The sequence below is a fragment of the Thermomyces dupontii genome, assembly GCF_041956625.1.
Source record: "Thermomyces dupontii strain NRRL 2155 unplaced genomic scaffold VTN31scaffold_3, whole genome shotgun sequence".
NCBI classification, from domain to species: domain Eukaryota; kingdom Fungi; phylum Ascomycota; class Eurotiomycetes; order Eurotiales; family Trichocomaceae; genus Thermomyces; species Thermomyces dupontii.
Window position 1 is genome coordinate 2,097,733 of NW_027192309.1, and position 24,538 is coordinate 2,122,270.

The following is a 24,538-nucleotide window of genomic DNA, read 5'->3' on the forward strand; positions in this document are numbered from 1 at the left end:
CGGAGGCAGTCTCTTCAATCACGCCGCCGAGGTTAGGTGGCGGAGCCTCGGAGCCCAGACCAGTGCGCTTGTTGAGTTTGTCAGGGAAACTCTCTCAGATGTGTCTTGCAGGCGCAAAGTCGACAATGGATCGTTAAGGTCTTTTTATCTGACGTGAGTTGTCCTCCATAATCTTCTCCGGGATTCAAAAGAAGTAATAATGTGTGGATAGGGTTAAGCGTGCCCCGTGGGATACCTCATTCTTCACCGGTCATCAAGGTGGCCCCATTGAGGCGCCCTCCGGCGTGGGCTATATCGGTATCCAGTACGATCCGCCCGGCAAGTCACGGCCACTGGTGCCTCTTGTAGTGGTAAGGGAAACCCTCCAATGCTGTGGTTTGTTGACTCTAACCAGAGTACATGGATCAGACCACCACTTCCCAACCCCTGGAAGCAACCCTCTCAGAAAGCATCTGCTTGATGATGTCCCAGCTCTTCATGAACCTCTACCGCACCGACGATCCCGCAGACAAGCTGCGCGACCAGGAAACCTTTCTAATCGGGCTGCACGGTTCGCGGCTGTACATCCTTCGCGCGTGGTGGCCCGGACTCAAGACCTCCGCCCACTGGCTCCACAAGGAGCATGAGCTGATCATCCGTCGCCGGGTGCTGCATCGCCGGGTGAGAGGCGACCGCAAAACCCCGGGTCGGACTCGATGGGTCGTCGATCGGGAAAGCGTCTACTCCGTCCTGGACAATATCCTCGACGACCTCGGCGGCGAGCCCGATCTGTCCACCTTCCGTGCAGTCACCAGCCGCGAGTATGACCTCTGGTGCGAAGAGGATTTCTTTGAGGCATACAAGGCGGTTGTCGCGCTGGTCAAGTATCTGATGAGCGGGAAGGCGAAGTTGGGCATACTGCAGGATGCTTTTGAGGGTTGTTATGGGGGTTACAGGCGCAGGAAAAGCGACCAAGATGATGACGAAGGGATTGAACCCATTGATGGCAATGAGGAGAATGGGGAAGAAGAAGCATCTGTGAGTGACTGCGGACCACGTGTGTTTATGATGCATTGAGATTCATGATCCTCTCGGCGAACAGTTGCAGATGCAGGAATGCAAAGCTCCTGCAGGAGAACACAACGGTGGTCATCATGACGCTAGTGAAACGGTAAGCTTGGTACATTGCAACGCCTGACATTCCATCACAAAATCAGGTCTCTCTGCTGACCCGCCGACAACAAACAGAGCACACAGACTGAGCCCAGGGAACTGGAAATCAGTGACGGGGGCCACTGGATGGATCCCGAAGCTGGAGTCTCAGAGAGTGATGATGAGCGGGACCTGACCGAATGGACACTCGGTGCTTGAATGTTGACGCTGGCCACATGGGGACATTAGAGCAGATGATAGCTGGAAAACTATGTCTCATGAATTCAAATTGCTCTTTGATTTCTAAAGTCAGACTCATACTTCGTGACATTAAAAGCTATAGCTGGCTGTGTCTTGAGCAGAGATCATACAGTACTTACAGAGATGAGGAGTGAGCGACCACAGGAGAGGGGAGAATCAAGGCCCTTCCACAGTCAATCTCTCTTTTTACGGTCCATTTCAAATGCAGTGAGATATCCCTCTGGTCCCAGACCATCCCTGCCACCCGTACGGAAGTATTCGCATACAACACCAATGGCATAGAAGGTCCCTGCCATTCCCGCCCCGGTGAGGAATATGCGGCGGAGGGCCTGTGGGATGGCAGAGAGCATAGTCTTTTCTGTCGCAGGCTCGCCTTGGTTCTGCGATGAAGATTCGGATGATGATTGTGTGCGTTCTGTCGATGTCGCCTCCTCTCCGTGGGCGACTGGATCAGGAGCCGTCGCTGTTGGCTTGGCTTTAGCTGTGGAGACAAATTCTTCGGCAACAGAGCCTTCGGAAGTTGTATGGTTTTGACGAGAAGGGATTCTGGCAAACACGAGAATGTCGCCGCAACCCGATACGATTTCAAAGCCATCTGCTCGCAGCTGCGCAAAGAACGGCAGGAACTTTGCTGGATTGTTCAGCCGCTGCAGAGCCTCTGTAGGATGCATGCGCTGCTGCGAAGTATATGCAGCTGACGTCGTCTCCGCCATGACAACTTGCTGGCTCAGGGCATCGTACGCAAGAACGCGATACGTTTCCGGACTACCAGGCTTGACCTTCTCGAGACGTCTGCAGGCCTCCAGGAGTTCCGCCGTCAGCGCTTCGACGGATTCCGAGAACTGCTTCACCTCACGGACCACGTTGTCAATCGACGACGTCCGAGCATGGTCGCCAGAGGTTTCGGATTTTGTCTCGGCAATGCCTCCAGGATTTTGTGTCTCGACACTAGATGCCCGAGGTGCATGATTGATGCCTGCGGTGGATTCGTCAGTGCAAGTAACGTTGTCCTGTTGACCGATATCGGCGTCGTCCGTCCGCACAGTGGCCTTGACATCGATGACAGGCTCGCTGCTCGCATGTACACTGCCACGACGTGCTCTGGCTCGAAGTTCACCGACGTCGATCACCTCCGGCTCTTTGTATGAGTCAAAATCTCTCTCAAGAGCCTCTCTGGCCGCCTTCTTTTCTTCTGCAATCTCCTGCTTTGTCTTTCCTGAAAAGTAAGATGCGCGGATGTCGCTTGCCCGCAGCAAATCGACATCGTCTTCCTTAGTCTCCTGCGGATTGTACTCCAACTTCGGCTTATCTGTCTTGAGAGTGGTCCCGGTTGTAGACGAAGTTGCCGAAGTCCTATTCACATCGCTATTTTCATTAGCTTGCACCTTATTCTCTTGAGCGTCTTCCGGCCCAGCCATGTGAAGAACGCCCGTTCCTTGATCAGTTTCTTCGTTTCTAGTCTGCTCCGATGTGTTTGTTCCTGAAGCTTTGCCAAGAACCATATCGTTTTGGCGGGATTCGCCTGCTGAATCCGTCCGGGCAGAGTTGGCAGTGTCAGCAGCGGAATCAGCCTGTGACCGCGGCACCATTCGGCCCGTGATGGGATCGTACTGCATCGCCTGCTCATCGGATCCCTGTGCGGAAGCTTCCACTTTTTGGCTCGGGTTAGAACTGTCGTCGGGTCGCTTTTCGTTGACCAAAGTCGCCTTGACGACAGGTTCATCCCGGCGGGGCTCGAACTTCTCATGCTGGGGTTGATGATCGCCGGGTCTCCGGAATAGCCACTCGTTGCTTCGTCCGAACAGAAAATCGTACGGATCGGTTTCGATCAGCTTCCGGAATTCAGCCAGCTGCTTGTCGAATCGCTCGTTTTGCAGCTGCCGCAGGCGTTCCAGTTTAGCCCGCCATCGCTGTTCCCAGCTGTCGCTAGTACCGGACCAATGTCGGGTCCATCCCCATGACCAACCGTACCAAGGCCGCCCATAGTTGAGACGTCTATTCCATCGATGATACACCATGTGACGTTGGATAATCGGATCCTGTTTCGATCTGAAACGTTGCAGGAAGTGTTCCCAGCGCCCTCCATACCAATCTCGGCCACTACGGCGATCGACTCGACGATACCATCTCCAGAAGTTTCGTCGCTGGGTTGACAAGACGTTCGATGAAACGATCGTCGCAGGTGGGACAGCGAGTTTGCGGACGGCGTGGGCCTGGAGGTTGGTATGGACGTCGGGCTTGACGATCCACGTCATTCGACTCATATCGCTCGAGTACTCATAGCACCGCCACGACCAAGCAGAACACGCAGAGCAACGATTTCTCCCGTCTCAACAAACTTATGCAGGTTTTCGAGGTCCAACAGGAAGACTTCCACCGTGCTGTCGGAGAGCGAGCTCGATGACGATGGCGAGGCTTAGTAATCGAAATCCAGGACCGGGGTTAGAGAAGCTTACATAAACCATCAAATTATCACGTGACTAAAAGTAACTTATTGGGGAAAGTTGGAACCTTTTGGGAACAACCTAACCTACCTAGGTATGTAAGTAGTTATTTACCGTACCTCACGAGGTACCTCCAGGTATCTTCGCAACAGAGACAGGTTACACCTTGACAATTTCGCCTAGACTTGGACCGAAGGCGAATCAATGCGTAGCCATGGCGTCTAGCGAAGGCAATTATCTCCTCTTTCGCAGCTGCACCAGCTGGACCGGAAGACTCCTATCCAGGCCTTTCTCTTTGATCTTGGAAGCCAGGATACCTGGTATGTCCGAGTTGAAGGCGACGACAAGGAAGATAGCTCGGTTCTGATTTTTACGCCCGAATCCTCGAGCTTCTGAGGACCAAACCCTATGAGTGAGTTGTTGACTGCACCTACAAACCAACCGCTACCAGTACCCAATTGCTCCGGCTTCTAAGCATCACCGCTGTGATGAGCACGTTCTCCGTTGGATTCGTTTTTGGGCTCCAAGAAACGGGGGGATTGTACGGCGTGGTTCTGGACATGGTTATGGAGATATACACTATCTGCACGGCTCATCCCTTCCAGACCCTCTGTAGCCTCCCACGAAACATTCATGTCTTAGACGCGTTTCACCATATTCTGGTTGATGTGCCAGACACACAAAAGATGCCGCTTTCCATGCAATGTCGACCAACCTTTTGAACTGTTTGTCCTTGAAGAGGCGCTGGTCTTCAGGCTGTGTCACCCTATCGGGCGAAGATTCCTCGCAGATCACTGATCGTTGTGCCATGTATCATCATCTGCTCAAGCCATCATAGTATCAGTGTCATTGCAACCACTTCAAACTCATGAGCCCGCCCGGGTGCAGCGCTCCGTGAAATAGTGTCCGACACGTCCGGGGACGTTCAAGTTGCTCACTTCGATCCGGAGCGAACCGTCGATTACTAGAAGAGGCCTACGAGTAAGGGTGAGTCTGCTTCACCATTGATCAGCTCATGAACTCCTTTGGGGTTTACATTGACTTCGCCGCTGATGGAAGTGATTCATTCGATGTCCTCGTGAATGTGTCGTGGTGCAAATCACGGAGTCCTGTTTGATTTCGGCGTTCCTGACTGGCTCATAACGGTCGGTTGACCTGACGGCTACTAAGGTTGTGTAATGGCCAAAAGAGATTGAGCAACTGCTACAACTATGTCACCGTTGGCTATCGTTTGTGCGCTTCGCATAGAACAAGTCAACTTCATGGGATCCAAGTCTTTGGTGCCCTTCGCGCTGGGTGAGGTGCCGGGGCCGGTTTTCACCGGCTCGTTGTTCCATCGGGATTGTCTGGGACGAATTCCAAGGCTATTCCTGCCCTGTTTCGTGTTTTGTGTGAGTCCCTTCTTTTGACATCATCAGATTCATGAGCTTCGAAGGTCAGGAAACCACCCTCCCCTCGAATGTGAAATCTGCTTTTTTGTTCATCACCATGGCTGACACCATGTAAATATCATCCTTCCGCATGAGCCAACTTGTTTGATTACCAGGCTCATGACCAATCCTCAATCTCAAGTCCCAAGCTTAAGAGTTCACAGCTTTCGGTCTATTTCTTCAGACCTGGCTTGTCCAGCTGCTATCGCCGTAGATGAACTGCCAGTGACACTGGCCCATCGAAACCTCGGTCGCTGGAGTTTCTCAATCAATGATTTTGCTGAAGGATCCCGCCTACTCTTCCGTTACTTAGAACACGGTAAAAATCTGCAGTTGTCGTTGCCTGTGGACAACCTTTACTTCCAACCGGGCAAACCAAGCAGAGCGTCTCATGTAAAGGCGACTGTCCAGCGGCACCGCTTAATCAGGATGATATGCAGCTTCCATCAACTTTTACAAAGTAGCTGAATGATTGAACCTAGGAAAGCTGAAGAGCAAGCGAGTGAAGGGTACTCTCAAAATCTGTGGTTGTTCATGCGCTTCGTCGAACAAGAATTTTCGTGGATCATCCACTTGTGACTGTAGGTTTCAAATGAAATCCATGCAGCAACTACCAAGTTCGGATGAGTATGGAACTATTGAAAAGTCAGCACATTCAGCTCTGAAACTTCATCAACAGCCATCGATAACTCATGGGCGCCCAAACATGGACCATTCGGCAAGAGCCAGGAGCCGTTTCGACAGTGAGTACTGACCATGACACCTATCTCACAAAGTCGACAAAAACTCCGAGGCGTGCTGTACTCGGTCGATGATCGGTAATTTGAGCGGAAAAAAGCGCAAGCTAGGAATAGAATGTCTGGATTGTGACATTCTGTTATCGTTTGCTTCTCTTGCCCGACTTTTCGCCAAATTTCCCACGCTTCTATGCTGCTGCCGTCAACACGCTACAGTTCGATACGAAGACCTGCTGCCTCAGAATGTTGCCCTGAACCTAACTTCGTGCCGCAGAACTCCATATATTCTCAGGACCGAGACAGGAACGGGGACAGTGAACGGCCTTGACGTGGCTGTCTGACCATGGACGGCGTTACACACCAAAGTACATACACTCATTGACACTTTTAAGCTTAGGTGCAGCTCGACAAGAAAAAAGGCTGGAAAGGAAGCACTCCCAGAAGGGCGGTTTCCTCAACACAACGTCTTCATGAGAAACGTCCGTTGATAGTATATATTGTACATGGCCTTTGATCCCACAATTGAGATGGGATTCCGCATGCCTATATTGCGACTTTGACAGCAGCACCTCTCAGAGTCAACCACTAGAGAATATAGAGCAACCAAGAGAATCTTGACATCCCCTATTTCGGCGAAGTTCCTTTTGCCAATGACCGCAAACTGTATGTTGCCTTTTAGGCAATCAAACCTCGGACAAAGAAGACAATACCCTCTGCAATAAATACACCATAGCCAAAGCCCATTACCCATTATCTTTGATCATCAGGGCGACTCGGTGGTTGCCTCACCAAATCTTCCCCTGACCTTATCCGCTTACTACCCCATTTTGTGAACGGAAACGATGCCATTCTCAGTCTGGTTGAATTTGGGCGGTCAGCAACGCTATCATTATGAGTTCGGAACTCCAAGATACGTCTGGGATGATCTCGACGATAAGGCAGTCCAGGCGACTCATCGCCGTCATCGGTGACATTGGTCCAAGAACAATTACTTTCGAGGAGGGATGCGTGTAAACCGGGGTCTGAGAGCACATAGGTCAATCCGGGAATAGTAGTTTCGTTTCTTTGTTTGAAAAAAAGTGTGACCATATGGAGAAAGGGATCTCAACTTGTGATGGAAGAATTCGGTAGGGATTGAGTCCCCGACTTGCTCTGCTCAATGGCCTTTGCTGATTGTGTTGGTACCTTTTCTTTTCGGAGTCTGTCTCGAGGCTCGGGAGAAAACTTGACCGCCAGTGCTCTGCACAGTGCCTGCATCGATCTCTCATTTTCTTTGAGAGGATTAAAAGACACAAAACTTGGACAAAGCGTTTATGGAGGCGGAGTGCACTGCATCTGCGTCTGCATGCACTCAATCCGCCTTTGGCTCCGATAGGCTAGAAAGAGATGTAGAGTCTTATCAACCAATCACGAGTGGCTATCACCAGGAGATCTGGGTCCAAAACCAACAAGCTTTGTTGGCCCCGCTCAATCGAAGACTACCATTGGATCATCAGATCTCGAACGCTGATTGGCTAGTCACGGCACTCGCACTTTTGTTTCATCGCCGGGAAATGATTCAGGGTCGTCTCTCGCGCAGACCTCCTTGTAGTTAATTAACACACAGAATCGAGTAGATTTTCTCTTTGCTCTTCGCTGTGACCATGCCAGCCGTCATTCGTTTTCTCTACATTCCTTAGAATTGTTTCCATATCTTTCTCACGCTCATTGACATTTGCCTGGATGGGTAGACTTCAATAGCTTCAGCAGAGACCCATTTCGTGCACGCAGATCTTCGATCTTCTATCTTCTAATTCTTCTGCAGTTTCTCCACGAGTCGGCATCAGATCGTCCACGTCAATTGGCACGGCCAACCAATGCGTGCGGAGATTTTAGATGGGCCATTCGACCATTTTTGAGCCCTCACCCACATTCAACCCGCATTTTAGCCGCAGATCTAAGCTGATCGGCACCTCACTTGCCTCGGTTAGAGGCTCTAGAAGTAAGAACGCATTCCTCCAGGCTTGGTCTTGGCGGGCTGGTCCCCCATTTCTACCCTCGAGATCGCCATCCCATGTCTCGTCGGCCGGGCGTCGGCGAGAAACGCTTCTCTGCAAACAGATTCCGCCAGCTGGCCGACCAGTCAGACACCAAGGATACCGGCAACATGACGACAAATCCCAATGACGCCACCATTGACATCCCTCTGGCCCCGGTGTCCAGTCGCGGCAGTAAGATCAATGGTACCAATGGTTACCCCGGCGAGGAATCCGTCGAGAAGTCGGGTCTCAGCCGCCCTGGCTTCGGGGGAAGAAGGAAGACCGACAATAGGGTGTATGAGATTGAGAGTGAAGAGGGTGGCTACCTAAACCAGATGGGCCGCATCTACCAGGCCATTCTGAACTTCTCCATCGTGACGCGCTACTTCATCTACGTCTTGCCGTTGGCCCTGATCATCGCAATCCCCATCATTGTCGGTGCCACCGCGGCAAAAGACTCCAAAATCGGCGGAGTTCGCATCGTCTGGTTTTTTACGTGGATCGAGGTTGTCTGGCTGGGTCTGTGGGTGGTCAAGATATTCGCACATTTCCTGCCGGTGATCTTCCAGTTTTTTGCCGGTATCGTTAGCTCTGGCACGAAGAAGTATGCCCTGGTCCTACGGGCGCTGGAGATTCCGATTTCCCTGGTGGGATGGGCCATTGTGTCACTAGCGACTTTTATCCCTATCATGACTCAGAATCCTGACAATAGACGGACCGGCGACATTGGTATCAAGCCCTGGGAGTCAACCCTCAAGCAGATTCTGTTCGCGCTGCTGGTCTGTACTTTGATCCTGCTGGCAGAGAAGACGCTTGTGCAGTTGATCTCCATTAACTATCACCGCAAGCAGTATAATTCGCGGATCAAAGAGTCGAAGCACAGCATTCAGTTGTTGGGGAAGCTCTACGAGGCATCTCGCGCCTTGTTCCCCGAGTATTGCAAAGAATTTCGAGAGGAAGATGCCATCATTTCAGATTCGATTCTCACGGGAAGTACGAAAGACCTCGGCCGCAGGGACTCGGTGATGAATCCACTGCGGCTGATCCGCAATGTCGGTCAAGGCGTTGGCCGTCTGGGCGACAAAGTATCTGCCGCGGTTGGTAACGTCGCGCAGGAGCTCACGGGGAAGCAGCTCTTCAATTCCTCCACTCCTCACGCCATTGTCATCAATGCCCTGGAGAGGCGGCGTTCCTGCGAAGCCCTGGCCAAGCGCATTTGGTTGTCGTTTGTGGTTGAAGGTAAAGATGCCCTGTACCTCGATGACATCGTCGAGGTGTTTGGCTCCGGGCGAGAGGAAGAGGCAGCGGAATGCTTTGCCATGCTTGACCGGGACGGCAACGGTGACGTGAGCCTGGAGGAGATGATCCTAACAGTGGCCGAGATGGGACGAGTGCGCAAATCGATCGCGCGGAGCATGCATGACGTGGACCAGGCGATCCATGTACTCGATCGGCTTCTGATGTTGGTGGCTTTTATCATCATGGTGCTGGTGTTTGTGTCGTTTGTGACGACGGGCGCGGGCACGGTCATCGCGGCGGGCGCAACGACGATCCTGTCGCTATCGTTTGTCTTCGCGACCACAGCACAAGAGGTGCTGGGATCGTGCGTGTTTTTGTTCGTAAAGCATCCGTTCGACGTCGGCGACCGCGTCGAGATCAACGGTCAGGAGCTGTTTGTGGAGGAGATCTCGCTGCTGTACACGGTGTTTCGAACGGTTGCGGAGCAGCGCATCACGCAGGTCCCCAATGTCGTGCTCAACAACAACTGGATCGACAACGTAACGCGGTCGCGGGCGATGCGGGAGCGGATCACGCTGACGGTGGATTTCGCCACGACATTTGCGGACATTCAGCTGCTCAAGGCGGAGATGGAGCGGTTCGTGCGCGACAAGGAGAACTGCCGCGACTTCCAGCCGGACGTGGACATCGAGGTGATTGGACTGGGAAACATGGACAAGCTGGAGCTGCGTCTCGAGATCCGGCACAAGTCAAACTGGTCCAACGAGACGGTGCGGGCGGCGCGGCGGTCTCGGTTCATGTGCGCGCTGGTGCTTGCGATTCGCAAGATCCCGATCAACGGGCCGGGCGGCGGCGGCGCGGCGCTGGGCGACCCGTCGAACCCGTCGTACTCTGTCACGATCACGGACGAGCTCGCGCAGCAGTACCGCGAGAAGGCGGCGGAGGAGAAGGAGAGAAAGCGCATGGTGCCGACGAGCCAGACGGCGGAAATTGTATCGAAGCTGGCCGCTGGCGATCAGGCGCGGTCGACCGGCGTCGACGTCCGCCCATCGTCCTGGTCTAATGCCACCGAGGCCGATCTCGCCATCGCTTTGAACACTCGACCGGCAGGCTACGACACGTCGCGCCCAGACGAGTCTGCCCAGGTGTACCGCGCAACCAACGTCTCGACGGCCCCGGAGACGCTAGCCGTGCCGCGCCCGGACGGCGGCAACAACGGCGACTCCGCGCCCCTGCGACAGCCGTCCACGGGTCGACGCAAGGGCGGCGCCCCAACTGTACAAATCCCAACGACCACAGCTGCCGAGCCATCCCACTACCAATCCCAGGGCTACAACTACTCAGGCTCCGGCGCGGCTGGCACCGACAGGCCCGGCTCCCCCGTGAGCCCGATCCAAGACGGCCCGCCAATCCCAACCACGCATTTCCCCGACCGCCGCGTGTCTGCCATTGAGCCAACGCAGGCGGTTGCGTCGCAAGCTCGGGCAATATATATCCAATCCGGGAACGCTTTCGCGCAGCAGCAGGCGGCTAGACAGTCTCCGCAGGGTCGGAGCGCCGGTTCGCCCGGTTCTTCTGGTGATCCTTCGCAGCGGTAAATGTTCTGAACCGATGATGAGCGTCTGCAAAAACAAGCTGCGGCTTGGAATCTGTGCTATCTTGTTCGAGTTTATATCCACCCACAGGAGACGTTCTTGTTGATACTTAAATATCTGTTTGTGACGATAGAGCCTGATTTCTGGCATTTGGCATGATCTCAGGGCGCATGTCGATATGAATTCTTAATGCCACTTCGACTCAGATATCTGTGCACGTAGGTAGTTCGCGTTAGATCCGGATGCATTGTTCCCTACCCGAACCCTACCAGGTACATGACATGAATCGAACTCAACCAGTACTGTACATGCAAAGAGAAAATACAACCACCCAAGGAAACCCAGAGAGGAGCAGAACATAACCCGGAATGAGTCACTGAGAGTCTATTTCGTCTCCTTCCACGGATACATAACGGTATCATCCTTGCGGATCCAAATCTTTGTCTTTTTGCGATTGACGACATGCTCGACAAACACCTCGCGGGTGTACTCGGCCTTGAATTTCCGGATCCAGCGAGGATCCCACAGTTCGCTAGCGATGCCTAAATCCTTACAGCACCGGACGAGGGCGTTGGACTTGCAGCCTTCGGTGGCCGTGGGGATGCCGTCCGGACTGAAATAATCCTGCTCACCGCGGGCAATCGAAACAAGCCTAACAAGAAAAAAAAATTAGTCTATGACCACCAAAGTGGCGCGTTCGGAAAGGCAAGAATATCATACCGTCCGTTGCATATCAATGCATACTCCCTAGTCACCGTCTTGGGCGTTACAATACTCTCACTCCGCGGCACCAACCCCCACCCGCCGGGGCCAAACGCCTTGTTTAAAATCCGCCGGTACTTGATCTCCGGCAGATAAACGATGCCGTCGGGCTTGATCTCGACCTCATCGGGGTCGATGGGTGCCAGGAGCACGTCCGCGACTTCCTTGGGGAACGGCTCTGAGCTGATCCCGTGAAAGGAGCGAGTCCAGTCGACGCGCTCTCCTCCACCGCTGCCGTTCGCCGTCTGCTCGAGCTCTTGTGGTCGGTCCGCGAGGCCGCTGTGGAGGATGTTGTCGGTGGTGGGCTCGTGAGCTCCGATAGAGCCAGAAGATGAAACTGGGATAGAGGAGGAGCTGGAGGTAGGGTTTGCAGCGGCTGTTCGTTCTGTGGTCGGCGGGGGGCCGGTATTTGCGCGTGTAGCGGTGGTCTGCCCGTAGGCACTCGGTCGCTTGGGCGCGACGGAGAGGGCGGGCGTTGTCTGGGTGAAGCTGCGGATTGATGATAATAGCGGACTCTGCGCGGACGTGGTTCTTGGACCCCTTGGGCTTGGGCGCCACCGGCCCAGCGCCTCTACGGTCGCAATGGACCGGCGGAGAGCGGCGACGTGCATCGTCGAGGTTTGTTGCTGATGAACAGCGAGAGCTGCTCGTTGAGCTTCATCCTTAATACTGGTCACGTGACAAACTCTTGGATAAAGATGAGCGTATCTGGAAACGATTCTCCTCTGTACAAGCTCGGAGCTTCAAAGTCGTTGGTACTTGGAAGAGAAGAGATGATGTCTATTTTCAGAGTCTGATCGCTAGCTAGGAGAGCAGATATTCTACAAGAATGGGTTGCTCAGGCGTCCTTGCTCTCGGTCCTCTGGTCATTGCCGTGCCGCTTCCAGCACTCGCGAAAGGCCTCCATCTGCAATTGATCAGTGGGATTGATTCTTCATGGAGCTTGATGGCAGTATCTCTCTGGTCTTTAATCGCTCGGTGCTGATGTACATGTATTGGGCGGAGTTGGGAAGCGCACCTCTTTCTTGCAGCTCCTCCAGTCTCTGTTCTCGAAGTAGCAGTCGTTCATTTTGCGCTGCTCCTCTATTGGGACCCTCATTAGCGACAAGTTCTTCATGAACGAATGCATAGGAAATAGTACCTGCGCAGCCAGTGCTAAAGATCCGCTTGTCCCTGCAACCAGACAGCGTCAATCGGATCCGCCCTCATTTCGCGCCCCTGCGTTAGCTTCCGAGGCTTACCATTCATCTGGTTCGTCGTCGTCGTCATCCTGCGAAAGCCCCGCTGTCGCCCGCTTTGCGTCGTTGGACATTGTTCGGCTTTGGAAGCTGGAATTAGTCCCGAAGGATGCGATAGTTGAAGTTGATGGGAGATTGCAAATTGATTGAGAAATTCTTTGGTCCTGTTTCTGCAGTGGTGCACCAACATGTCGGCCGGTAATTTCGTCTCTAAGAAGCTCAACGTGCTTGTCTACTCCGGTAAACTCACCTGTTCCGACGAGACAATCATTATTGAAATGAGAGGAAAAAAACTGATCAGCTAGACAACGGGACCACCGTCGACTCCGTCCGCCACTGCCTCTATACCCTCCGCCGGCTCCTTGCCCCCACCTATGCCGTTATCCCCGTGACTGCTGACATGCTCATCAACGAGCCCTGGGCCCCGTCTTGCGCACTGCTGGTCATTCCCGGCGGCGCGGACCGTGGGTACTGTGCCTCTCTCAACGGCGCGGGTAACCGGCGCATCGCGCAGTTCGTTCGCCGCGGCGGCGCCTACCTTGGGTTCTGCGCGGGCGGATACTACGGGAGTCGGCGATGCGAGTTCGCCGTCGGCGATCCTGGCATGGAAGTCGTTGGGGATAGGGAGTTGGGGTTTTTCCCAGGCGTGTGCCGCGGGCCGGCGTTTGAAGGATTTGTGTACAATAGTGAGGCAGGGGCGAGGGCAGCGAAGGTGCAGGTTGCGCGGGAAGCTCTTGAAGGAGCCGGCGAGGGTGGCGACGCGGCGCCGGATAAGTTCAGGGTTTATTATAATGGGGGCGGGGTGTTTGTGGATGCGCCGCGGTATGCCGATCAGGGCATCCAGGTGCTGGCCAGTTACGACCGCGAGGATAAGCAGCTCGACGTCGATGCGGGCGAGGGCGCCGCCGCTGTCATTTACTGCAAAATCGGAGAGGGTGCGGCTATCCTGACTGGGCCTCATCCAGAGTACGTACCGCTCAATGGAGTTTGTATGCTTGGCCCAGCTGATTTCTGTTTCAGATTCGCAGCCATCAATCTTAACAAAGCCGCCGGCGGCCCCGAGTACGCCGAGATTGTCGAGAGGCTCGCGGCGGACGACGGCGCGAGGACCGCGTTCCTCAAGGCATGTCTCGTGAAGCTTGGACTACAGGTCAGTCAAGGGACGGAGACGGTGCCTTCGCTGTCGTGCTTGCACTTGTCGTCTGCAGAGCCGGAGTACACTCGCAGCCTGACTGCCTCATTGGACGCGCTGATCACGCGCGAGGACGGCGGGCAGTCTTATCTCAAAGACGACAATGATACGTTTCTCGTTCGGAGGGTTGGAGCTGGTGCATTGCAGATGCAGGATTTAAAGGAGGCCCTGCCGAAGGAGAGTACTATAAAGGAGCAGTCTGAGATGAGTATTGATTACAACGCCATCGTCAAACGCCTCTTGATCCACGAGGCTGAGATCCCGCCCTCCAAGATCACACCAAGCTGGAACCACCATGCATTCTACTCGCATTTGAAGCACTACCAGTCGCTGTCCAAAGAAGCAGCCGTGGACTTTGGCCGGTATCTACTGTACGGCGAGGTAGTAACCAGTACGAACACTCTTCTCGAGAAGTAAGTCAAGACCTTTGCAACGGAAATCCAGAGATTAACACGGTCTAGGAACACCAAGCTCCTTGGCCACCTTCCAACCGGCTTCACTGCCGTGGCCACGGTGCAGATCGCCGGCCGAGGTCGCGGGTCGAACGTCTGGGTGTCGCCTGCTGGAGCGTTGATGTTCTCGACCGTCATCCGGCATCCAGTCGAGAAGATGCAAACCGCACCGGTCGTGTTTATTCAGTATCTTGCCGCGATGGCGGTTGTTAGTGGGATCAAGAGCTACGATCAGGGCTACGAGGATGTGCCAGTGAAGATGAAGTGGCCCAATGATGTTTGTACGTGTCTAGCTTCTCAAATATATTCGAGATTGATCCAAGCTGACCGATGGAACAGATGCCATGGACCCCGCGCAGCCCGAAAAGAAGCAGTACACCAAAATCTGCGGCGTCCTGGTCAACTCGCACTTTTCGTCCAAGGAGTACGTTTCCGTGGTTGGGATCGGGCTCAACGCGACAAATGCCTCACCGACGACTTCGCTGAACGCGGTCCTGGAACGGTTCGCGCCGGCCGCGGCCAAGGCACACCCTCTGACCATGGAGAAGCTGCTAGCGCGCATCTTGACCGTCTTCGAGGAGCTGTACCTCCGGTTCCGGCGCACGGGATTCGATCGGCATTTCGAGGAGATGTACTACGCGAACTGGCTGCATATGGACCAGAACGTTACGCTGGAGCAGGAAGGCGGGGTGCGCGCACGTATCAAGGGCATCACGCGCGACTATGGGCTGCTGCTGGCAGAGGAGTTGGGATCGGACGACCGGCGCACAGGCCGAGTGTGGCAGTTGCAGAGCGATAGCAATAGCTTTGACTTCTTCAAAGGCTTGTTGCGGAGAAAGGTGTGAACTTTTTATCATACTCATTATCTACGGTATGATGATGAAACGACTGATGGGTTTCACTCCTCCACCATAAATTCAAATGTTCGATCGCCCTGCCCGATCGGAACCGGTTTCACATCCTGATTGTAAAGCGTGCGCTCAAAATACTTCACGCGGCCATCAAAACCCACCAGGAGAATTGTCTGCTTCTGTGTGCCGTAGGGGCCCGACATATACTGGGCTATGCCCGTCGGATCACCCCCATTGTCCTTCTTGGCGGGATTCGAGATCTCCACGCCGCCATCGGGACGATCGCCGACCACGGGGATAAAGATCGACTCACGGAGCAGGCCCATGTGCTTCTCCTTGTCGAACGGGCCCGGCACACGCGGCAGGGTGTCCGTGCTGAGCACGTCGAGCAGTCGGCGGATGAGATCGTCCTCATCATTACCGCCGGCCCGTACGTGCGCCTCGATGGCCTCGTTCATCAGCCTCTCCCCATTGACAATCTTGCGCCACGACCGATCGCCATACACCGTGTTACTGAGCGCGACGGTCTCGCCGCGCCGCGCCCCGATCCAGGGGATACGGTTTGGGTCGGACTCCATGCGGTTTGACACCACCGCCAGCGGCTCGTTGACCCGGCCGCACACAAGACTGAACCCGCCTACGTTCCGCGTCACGTTGCTGTCGATCAAGTCCTGAACAAACCGGCGCGTCGTGTCCTTGCCCGTCGCCGCGGTGGGGGGCTGCGTCAGGAAGGCGTTTACAATCGCGCCACGGCTCGCTGACCCGATCGGCGCCTGCTCCGTGTAGTTGGTCAGCACCGCAATCCGCCCTTGCTTCGTCACCCCCATCCAGGTCCCCTGGTCTGGGCGGGCGAGATCTCGTGAACCCAACACGTGCTGGTTCGGCGCCTGCCACCAATCGGCTGCAGCGGTTGGTCGGTGTAAGAATTCCTGTAACGCATCGTCAATACCTTCTTCTCGCGGAGAATAGCCGGATTCGAGCTTACATCGCGGTTGTCGGCAACAATCAGCGAGTACGCCGGGTGTGCCGTGGAGATGATTGCAATGCACATGGCGTGTCGGAGTTTCTTGTTCCTGGATCTATTAGTTCAAAGGCTTGCATGTCGCAATCTGCATCAGTTATTGCAATCCTTGACATGGCCACCTTCATGTCACGTTGTCTGCATCGTCGTCAAACGCGAGGCAGGTGAGGGATGTCTCGGGATTACGTAATCTAAGTACATAGACTATCATCACGTGATCGTTATCGCGATCGGCCAGTGGCGGAGTGAGACCGGGGTCAACCCTCAGCACCAGCGTTCAACCAGGCTTGCATCATGATCAATTGTCCTCGTAGAGCGTTCATCTTTATATCATCCAACGTTCAATCCGGTCACGTCAAACAAGACGCAAGTGCTCTTCTTCTCAGCTTGACGAATTCCGCATTCGGATCGTTGATCGGCCCACGTCGCGTCTTGTAGAGGCCGCACCTGGGGTCTGACGTAAGCCGGGGCCTGCCGGAATCAGACAGCTACGAAGATAGTGACGAGGTCGTTGATCGGACTGAGAGCTATACGACGTTGGGTTAACAACAAGGCCATGATCTGGTAGACAGTTTCTTGCAGCTTCGTGGTCCGGGTTGGCTTGACACTCAGCCCGATCCAAGAGTCACGCCGCATTCAGGAGATTCAGCCTCTGCATGGTCGATAGAACATAGCTTTCGCAGAATAGAGCTCGCTAGGAACTCCTGCTTCATTTACTCTCGAAGAACAGGGATAGATATTTTTTTCGAAATGCTGGGCCTTGCTGCCGATCTCCTCTCGTGAGTGAACTACCTCGTCTGAGAGGCTCTGCGGCCCGCTGACCTGATCGTCCATCGACTAGCGCTGGAATATCGTACCTGTTTCCCGCATTTGCTTCATACAAGGCGATCCGCGCGTCCGACCCGAGGCAGCTGGCACCATGGCTGATGTACTGGGTGGTCCTGTCGGGCATACTGGTCGCAGAGTCATGGGTCTACTTTATCGTCTCATGGTAAGAAAACCTCCTGTCCTCGACTCCGTCTCCTGAAAGTATCTAACGAGTCTGGTTCAGGTTTCCTTTCTACAGCTGGATCCGCCTCTTCTTCTTGAGCTACCTGGTCCTGCCGCAGACTCAAGGGGCTCGGATCATCTATCAGACCCACGTCGCGCCGTTCTTCGAGCAGCATGAGCGGCAGATCGAGGAAATGATAGGTCGCATCCACGAACGAGCCAAAACCTATGGGCTGCAATATTTCTATCAGGCCGTCGACTGGGTGCGCGAGAAAGTTCTGGGACTGGAGCCCCGGCGCCGCACCACCGCCGCACCTCCCCCTGCCGCGGGACCGACCGCGTATGCTCAGGCGCTATTCTCGCGCTTCAATCTGCCGACGGCTGCCGCCAGCGCGCTGCCATCGTCGGCCGCTGACTGGTACTCGACGCTGACGTCCGCCGTGACGGCCATCGCGTCCACGGGGCAGAGCCGCGAGACCCAGGCCGAGAAGCTTGCGGCGAGCGGGATCCTGCGTTCGGATCAAGTGGCGTCGATGTCCCAGAGCGAGAAAGCACGGTTCTACGCGACGCAACGGGAGCGGCTGGAGGTGCTCGTCTCAGCGCTGGCCCGCGAGGAACGACAGCTCAGCCGAGACCGGGATGATACAGAGGATCTTGCATATGGCGCCTCATACGAAGGGCTGCGGAAGAATGGCAGCGAGCATTCTTTCGACCATATAGAGCCGGAAGACCTCGGCGACTCGACCGCGCCGCTCTCATCAAACGAGGGATGGGCTAGCGGCTGGTTTGGTGGTCGCGACAGTGCTCAGCGGCGAACTGCTTCAGGATCAAATGGTCGTTAAATTGTGGGATTATACGCTGATAGTCTTTGAAATTCCTCTTTCATGGTGTCAACTGCGTTGTTGCCCGATTGATTTTGTTTCCGGAGTTCTGCGTAGATAGATGTCGAAGCCACCACGAAGTAGACCAGATTGCTATTCATTTCGTGCGTCGAGGTTATTATTTTTGCCAGTTGACGTCAGTTTATCCTGGAACTTTTTGGAGCGTTGGTGGCAAATACGGTATGGCCTGATGAGAGAATTCAATCGCATTCGCCATGTCAATACGAGGATTAAAGGAGAAGAAAGCACTGTGAAAAGGGGATCAGAGAAATAGGACGAAAAAAGTCTTTACTGAATCAGATTGTGTGCAGTAGGTAATACAAAATAATCAATAAAATCTTTACCTCCTAGAAGGAGATCTGGAAAACCCTTCGGCCAAGCCTGAATTTTCCACCAAAGAGAAAAGAAAAAATCCCCTTCGCTTCTCTTGGTTCTCTCTCCATCGCTCTCTCTCCTCTCCTCTCCGGGTTTTCCTTCTAATTACCCAGAGGAGATACCAACGTGCTGACTTGTCTACGTCTGATCGGCCTCTCCTCGTGTCCGATCGTGTTTTTTCGTTTCTTTTTTTTTCCCGGTTATTTGTGCGCAGAAACGAAAAATCTTCCCAGTCCGCACCTCAAACGCCCTCTCTCGCAGCCCCCCTACAAACGCCTCCTTTTTGACGGCTGCGTTTACGTTTCTTTGATCGGTTCTTCGTTTCGATCCGCATTTCTCGCCGACCGCAGGTGTCTCTTCGTTGCTGCGATATTTCTTTGCTCGTCCCAGATCAGACGACGAGCACGTACCTACATCTTCGACTCATCGCAGCATCAGCTTCGACGAGTGACTTTTCTTCTTTTTGTTCATTTCCCTCCTTTCCTCCTTTTTGATTTTTAGAGTCGGTGCGTCATCCCCGTTCTCCCCGCTTCCACATCCTCTGTGCAGGATTCACCACCTCCCGCACACTCCCATTCCATCATCTCTGTCGGGAATGCCCGTCTCACATTCTCAGCTGCGTTCGCAGTCTCTGCGTCCTCGTCGTTGCCGCTCGACCACCGCGGAAATCGCTTCCTCTTCTCCGTCGCCCTCGGTCGAAACCGCCGCTGCGACGGACGCGACCGCCACCTTGACCTCGGCCGACGTCGCGCACCATGGAAAGTCGCCTTCTATTTCTCCAGTGAACGGTAGATTCTCCATGCAGAATAATCAGTCCCCCGGAGTGACCATCGTCAATGGCGCTCCCGGCGCCCAAGGCGATCACTCCCGAAAACCCTCGGTAACGATCAGCTCCGCTGGTACCAGCGGTTTCATCCCCAATGGCGGGCCGTCCGGTGCAGGCCCCCATCGAACCAACAGTATCCAGTTCGGGTCCCTCGACCAGCAGGGCTCACCCTCTATGCTTCACGCCCAGCCGCAGTCGGGGCTCGCCGGCAACCAGTCCGTGAATCCCCGCATCTCCTCTCCTTCTAACTCGCCGTCTCCAATCCCGCAGCCCGCGTCGAGCGGCGGCCGGCCGCCCTCCACGTACCATGCCCAGGGGAACGCACCGAACTTTGGTAGCTTTGGCGAGTCAGGAGATGCCGTAAGTGACAATGATGATGAGCACAAGAATGACAAGAAAGCCGAGACCGATGATGTTGTTCCTTTCTCCGCCTGTGTTCCCTCCTTTTGGTCAGCAGACAATGCTAACCACCGCCTGCAGCGACAGATGCGACCCAACCAGATGCCTATCAATGCCGGTCCGCAAGCCACCCACCTGCGCCGCGAGTCTTCCCAGTCCGCCCATAGCGACATGAGTGGCCACATCCCCGCCGGTCCCGGTGGCCCCAACCGCCCTGGTTACCAAGGCGGCGGTGGTCGCGGACGCGGCTACTCGCAGTCGGGATACCAGAATCAAATGCCCTACTCCCCTGGGCCCAATTACCGGAACACCCCGAACCAGCCCCGTGGAGGGCCGAACATGGGACCCCAGTTCCATAACCAAGGCCGCCCGCTTGCACCTCCGTTTCCGAACTCGCCGCATCAGCGAAGCCCTGCGATGGCGAACGCGCATCCCGTTACGCCCCAGATGAACCAGGTTCCGATGGCGCACCCGCAGATGCCGCAGTATGGATACAATCAGCACATGCCTCCCCAACCTGTGAGGACCCCTTCTACTGCTTTCTTCCCAAGACCCCGTTGGTATCCGAAATCGGCCCAGAAACCCGCAGCCAGGCAGAAGAAGCCGCATAACACCCGCGGCTCTTCGAACTCTGCTCCTCCCCCTGCATCCACCGTCAACACCACTGCTCCCTTGAATACTGCCCCCGAGAGTGGCCAGTTTGAACAGTATCTAATGGTTGTGAAACAACAGAACTATCCTCATGCCGCTTATGATCACTCGTATGGTTACTACCAAGGTTACGGAATGCAACAGAACATGTACATGACCCCTCCGTCGCCTCAACCCCGTCACGGAATTCCCTACAACCCCCAAGCGCCCTACGTTCAAAACCAGTACGGCACCCAGCCGCCACCGCAATCGACCCCGCTGTCGAGAACCCCCTCGCAGGTTTCGAATGACCGCCCAGGCTCCAGCCTGGGCCACGTTCCACCGCCCGCCGGAGGCCCGCCGACGTCGGCGCCGGGTCACGCCCACACCGCGAGCCAACCGTCTAACACCAGTCCGGCGCCGCAGAAGAACTTCGTTCTGCCAACGAAGAAAAGCGCCGTGGTGATCAAAGATCCGAAGAGCGGTGCGGTCAAGTCGTTTGACAAGCAACCTCCGTCCCCGGCTCGGGCAACTCCTTCTCCTGTTAAGGGGTCGGCTCCAACGCCACCGCCTGGTTCGGACAAGACAGAAAGCAAGCCGACAAAGACGGATGAAGAAAAGAAGAAGGAGCTGCAGGAGGCTGTCCGGCAAAAGATTGAGCAGGATGAGGCCGAGGAGCGGCGAAAGGAGGAGGAGGCTCGCAAAGCGATGGAGAACCTGTCCTTGAAGGAGACCCCCCAGGAGTCGAAGGAATCCGCTCAGCCGGCGCCAGAGTCCGAGAAGCAGTCGTCGGAGCCGACCAAGTCTGCGGAGGAAGCCGCCCAGACGCCAGAGAAGCTTGCAGAGAAGGCTGTGGAGAAATCTGCCGAGGAGCCGGCGGAGAAGCCTGCAGAGGAGCCCGAGCCTGAGAAGCCGGCTGAACCGGCTAAGCCAGCAGAACCGGAGCAAGCCGCCGAGCCTAAGCAAGAAGAGCCGAAGTCGGCGGAGCCAGAAAAGCCCGCCGAAACGAAGCCTGGTCCTCCTCCTCTCAAAGAGGAGGAGATTGACTATGAGGCGATTGAACGTGAACTTGCCGAGATCGAGGCCAAGGAACGAGAGGCCGAGGAGGCCTACTATCGAAAGAAGCAGGCCGAGAAAGAAGAGCAGGAGCGTCGGGAGCGAGAAGAGCGGGAAGCATACGAGCGGAACATGAAACAGGCAGAGCTCGAGGCGGAAGCACGGGAAGCCGAGCGATTGAAGAAGCTGGAGAGCTCTCAGGAAGACGAGGCAACCAAAGAGGAGAATCTCAAGCTCTTTGCTTCGCTGCGCAAAGGTACTGGCTGGCGGCCAAGCGCACCTCCATCCGAGCAGCCGCCACCGAGCGAAAGCAAGGAGGAGACACCGACGTCGGACATGGGACCGCCTGCGAAACCGGCCGGCGGGAAACAGAAGCCCGGCCCATTGAAGCTGGAGACCAGCAAGCCTGTCGAGCCGCCGCAACCGAGTGCGGCTCTCAAATCGCTTCACAGTGCCCGGTTCCTGGACGATCTCTCCCGCGTCCAATATCCGCCGTCGATCGTGTCGCCGAACCCCGCGCTGAATGCCAATGCGCCGGCCGACCGAAAGTTCAAGTACAACAAGGAGTTCCTTCTCCAGTTCCAGAACGTCTTCAAAGAGAAGCCGACATTGGATTGGGACATCCGCGTGCGCGAGACTGTCGGCGAGCCCAGCGATTCGGGTCGTCCGCAGTCTGCTCGCACACTTGGCGCGGGTGGGCGCAGCTCGTCTGGGCGGCCTGGCATTCCACAGCCCTTCACGATGGGTCAATGGCAAGGGACCGCCACCGTGGGAGCCGGCGCCCGCGATCGCTTCCCCACGTCTGGCGGCGGAGCCACGCCCTCGACCACCGGTGGTCGCCCGACCTCCATGGGCGCGAATCCGTTTGCCACGTTCGGTCGGCCTGGCAGCATGGGCCCCGGCTCGTTGGGACGGACCGGGTCATCGGCTTCTTTGCACGGCGGCATGCCACAGTCGCCGCGGCCAGGCTCTAGCCGCACAGGGACGCGCACGTCGAGCAAGCGCGACAAACAGGCCGCGAAGAAGGAGGAGGAGGCCAGCAAGGCCATGCCTCTGACGGCCGGCCAGCCCGTTAAGCCGTTGACGACGTCCGCCACCGGCTGGAAGCCTCGTAGTGTCGGTCAAGCTGCTGCCACGACTGGGCCGGATGGACACATGCCTCCTGACATGGTGCAGCGCAAGGTCAAGGCCGCTCTGAACAAGATGACGCCGGAGAACTTTGACCGCATCTCGGCGCAGATCCTCGAAATTGCGTCGCAGTCCAAGGACGAAACGGATGGCCGAACCTTGCGACAGGTCATCCAGCTCACTTTCGAGAAGGCGACGGACGAGGGTCACTGGGCCTCGATGTACGCCAAGTTCTGCAAGAAGATGCTGGAGAGCATGAGTCCCGAGATCCGGGATGAGAACGTCAAGGACAAGAACGGAAACGTGGTCACTGGCGGTGCTCTCTTCCGTAAGTACCTGTTGAACCGCTGCCAGGAGGAGTTCGAGCGTGGGTGGAAGGTCAATCTGCCACCCAAGCCGGAGGGCTCGACGGACCAGGCGGCCATGATGTCGGACGAGTACTACGCTGCTGCTGCGGCCAAGCGCCGTGGTCTCGGGCTGGTCAAGTTCATCGGCGAGCTGTACAAGCTTGGCATGTTGACGGAGCGTATTATGCACGAGTGTGTCAAGAAGCTGGTGGACTATGAGGGCGTACCTGAGGAGGCCGAGGTCGAGAGTCTGTCGAACCTACTCCGCACGATTGGTGCCAGCTTGGATGCTTCCGAGAAGGGCCATGCAATGATGAATGCATACTTCCAGCGGATCGGCCAGATGATTGAGACGCCAGGCTTGCAGAGTCGGCTCAAGTTCATGCTTATGGTATGTTTTTGTCTTGCGCGTCAGTCGATCATTGACTAACTGATTTGTAGGATGTTGTTGATTTGCGACGTGCCAACTGGGTCACCAAGGGTGGTGACAAGGGGCCGAAAACGCTCCAAGAGATTCGAGAAGAGGTATGTTGGTCAATAATAGCATAATGTAAAGAAAGGAAACTCTAACCGTTGTGAAACAGGCGGCACGCCAGCAACAAGAGGCGGAGATGGAAAAGATCCGACAGCAGGCCAGCCGAAGTCGACCGCCACTTGGCCGAGGAGATGCTCGGCACTCGACAGGCGACTACCGCAGTCAGCAGCCGCCGCCGGATTACACGTCGAGCAAGGTTGGCAGCGACGACCTGCGGCGACTCAAGACGGGCCGGACGCAGACACAACCCATGTCGTTTGGCCCATCGAGCATGTTCGGGTCACGCAGCAGCAGCGGTCGCCGGAACCTGGGCCCTGGCGGCAACCTGGTTCGCGGAGGCGAGGACAGCACGGCGAGCAGCCGAACGGGTACGCCGCCGGCGAGCAAGAAGGAGGAGAAGGAGAGCACTTCGTCCATCAATGCCTTCAGGTATGTCTTTCCACAACAGGAGATGATTCAATGCTAACGACACCCACAGCGCCCTAGCAAGCCTCGGCGACCGGGACAGCCTAGCCACCTCTCCGCCCTCAACACAAACATCACCTCAACTGAGCAAGTCCAAGCCGGCGACGCAGACCGAAGACGGAACGGCATAGACGGTTTTCTTTTTTTTTCACTCTTCTTGTTATGAACGTGCATCTGATATCATGTTTTGTTTTCGTTTCTGCTTTCCGTCTGGTTTCGTGAGTTTCTTGTCAAGAGAGTGATGCATTTTTCCTTTACCGATTGATGTATGTCATAACTTTCTTTTTTTTCCCTCGTGTTACGTTACCTTTTTTTTTTTTTTTGTTCTCGGAAAGACAAAAGTTGTTCTTTGGGTGTGATTGTTTTTTTCCTCTTTTCCTGTTGTTCAGGCCGATGATCCCATACTAGTAATCCATTTCCTCTTTGTTCTCTTCTTCATTTTGAAGGGCGGCCAAGTTCAGTCTCCTCATCTTCCTCCTCCTCTCTCTTCTCTTAACTTGATCCTAACAACTCTGACCTTGACTCTTCACTGAAC

The 24,538-nt window shown here is 55.3% G+C and overlaps 9 protein-coding genes across 9 annotated transcripts; 5 read left to right on the plus strand and 4 right to left on the minus strand.

Moving 5' to 3' along the window:
* Positions 1–399: 399 nt before the first annotated feature.
* On the plus strand, positions 400–1,056 carry VTN31DRAFT_4246 (uncharacterized protein; the record flags this gene model as incomplete). Its single annotated transcript, XM_069404613.1, has 1 exon — positions 400–1,056. The coding sequence occupies one exon, from the start codon at positions 400–402 to the stop codon at positions 1,054–1,056; it is 657 nt and encodes a 218-aa protein (XP_069261569.1).
* Positions 1,057–1,565: 509 nt separating this feature from the next.
* VTN31DRAFT_4247 (uncharacterized protein) lies at positions 1,566–3,656 on the minus strand (the record flags this gene model as incomplete). The annotated part of the gene is made up of 1 exon (XM_069404614.1): positions 1,566–3,656. One exon carries the CDS (start codon positions 3,654–3,656, stop codon positions 1,566–1,568), a length of 2,091 nt encoding a protein of 696 aa, XP_069261570.1.
* Positions 3,657–8,056: 4,400 nt separating this feature from the next.
* On the plus strand, positions 8,057–10,858 carry VTN31DRAFT_4248 (uncharacterized protein; the record flags this gene model as incomplete). Its single annotated transcript, XM_069404615.1, has 1 exon — positions 8,057–10,858. The coding sequence occupies one exon, from the start codon at positions 8,057–8,059 to the stop codon at positions 10,856–10,858; it is 2,802 nt and encodes a 933-aa protein (XP_069261571.1).
* A 381-nt stretch (positions 10,859–11,239) lies between these two features.
* Positions 11,240–12,228, minus strand: VTN31DRAFT_4249 (uncharacterized protein; the record flags this gene model as incomplete). Its single annotated transcript, XM_069404616.1, has 2 exons — positions 11,240–11,507; positions 11,576–12,228. The coding sequence occupies 2 exons, from the start codon at positions 12,226–12,228 to the stop codon at positions 11,240–11,242; spliced, it is 921 nt and encodes a 306-aa protein (XP_069261572.1).
* Positions 12,229–12,455: 227 nt separating this feature from the next.
* VTN31DRAFT_4250 (uncharacterized protein) lies at positions 12,456–12,929 on the minus strand (the record flags this gene model as incomplete). The annotated part of the gene is made up of 4 exons (XM_069404618.1): positions 12,456–12,524; positions 12,636–12,700; positions 12,759–12,790; positions 12,859–12,929. The coding sequence occupies 4 exons, from the start codon at positions 12,927–12,929 to the stop codon at positions 12,456–12,458; spliced, it is 237 nt and encodes a 78-aa protein (XP_069261573.1).
* Positions 12,930–13,043: 114 nt separating this feature from the next.
* VTN31DRAFT_4251 (uncharacterized protein) lies at positions 13,044–15,344 on the plus strand (the record flags this gene model as incomplete). Its single annotated transcript, XM_069404619.1, has 5 exons — positions 13,044–13,095; positions 13,161–13,821; positions 13,876–14,460; positions 14,509–14,780; positions 14,839–15,344. 5 exons carry the CDS (start codon positions 13,044–13,046, stop codon positions 15,342–15,344), a joined length of 2,076 nt encoding a protein of 691 aa, XP_069261574.1.
* Positions 15,345–15,397: 53 nt separating this feature from the next.
* VTN31DRAFT_4252 (uncharacterized protein) lies at positions 15,398–16,401 on the minus strand (the record flags this gene model as incomplete). Its single annotated transcript, XM_069404620.1, has 2 exons — positions 15,398–16,279; positions 16,336–16,401. The coding sequence occupies 2 exons, from the start codon at positions 16,399–16,401 to the stop codon at positions 15,398–15,400; spliced, it is 948 nt and encodes a 315-aa protein (XP_069261575.1).
* Positions 16,402–17,121: 720 nt separating this feature from the next.
* Positions 17,122–18,203, plus strand: VTN31DRAFT_4253 (uncharacterized protein; the record flags this gene model as incomplete). Its single annotated transcript, XM_069404621.1, has 3 exons — positions 17,122–17,150; positions 17,213–17,362; positions 17,423–18,203. 3 exons carry the CDS (start codon positions 17,122–17,124, stop codon positions 18,201–18,203), a joined length of 960 nt encoding a protein of 319 aa, XP_069261576.1.
* A 1,009-nt stretch (positions 18,204–19,212) lies between these two features.
* Positions 19,213–24,134, plus strand: VTN31DRAFT_4254 (uncharacterized protein; the record flags this gene model as incomplete). The annotated part of the gene is made up of 5 exons (XM_069404622.1): positions 19,213–19,803; positions 19,924–23,394; positions 23,445–23,528; positions 23,588–23,967; positions 24,017–24,134. The coding sequence occupies 5 exons, from the start codon at positions 19,213–19,215 to the stop codon at positions 24,132–24,134; spliced, it is 4,644 nt and encodes a 1,547-aa protein (XP_069261577.1).
* Positions 24,135–24,538: the final 404 nt, after the last annotated feature.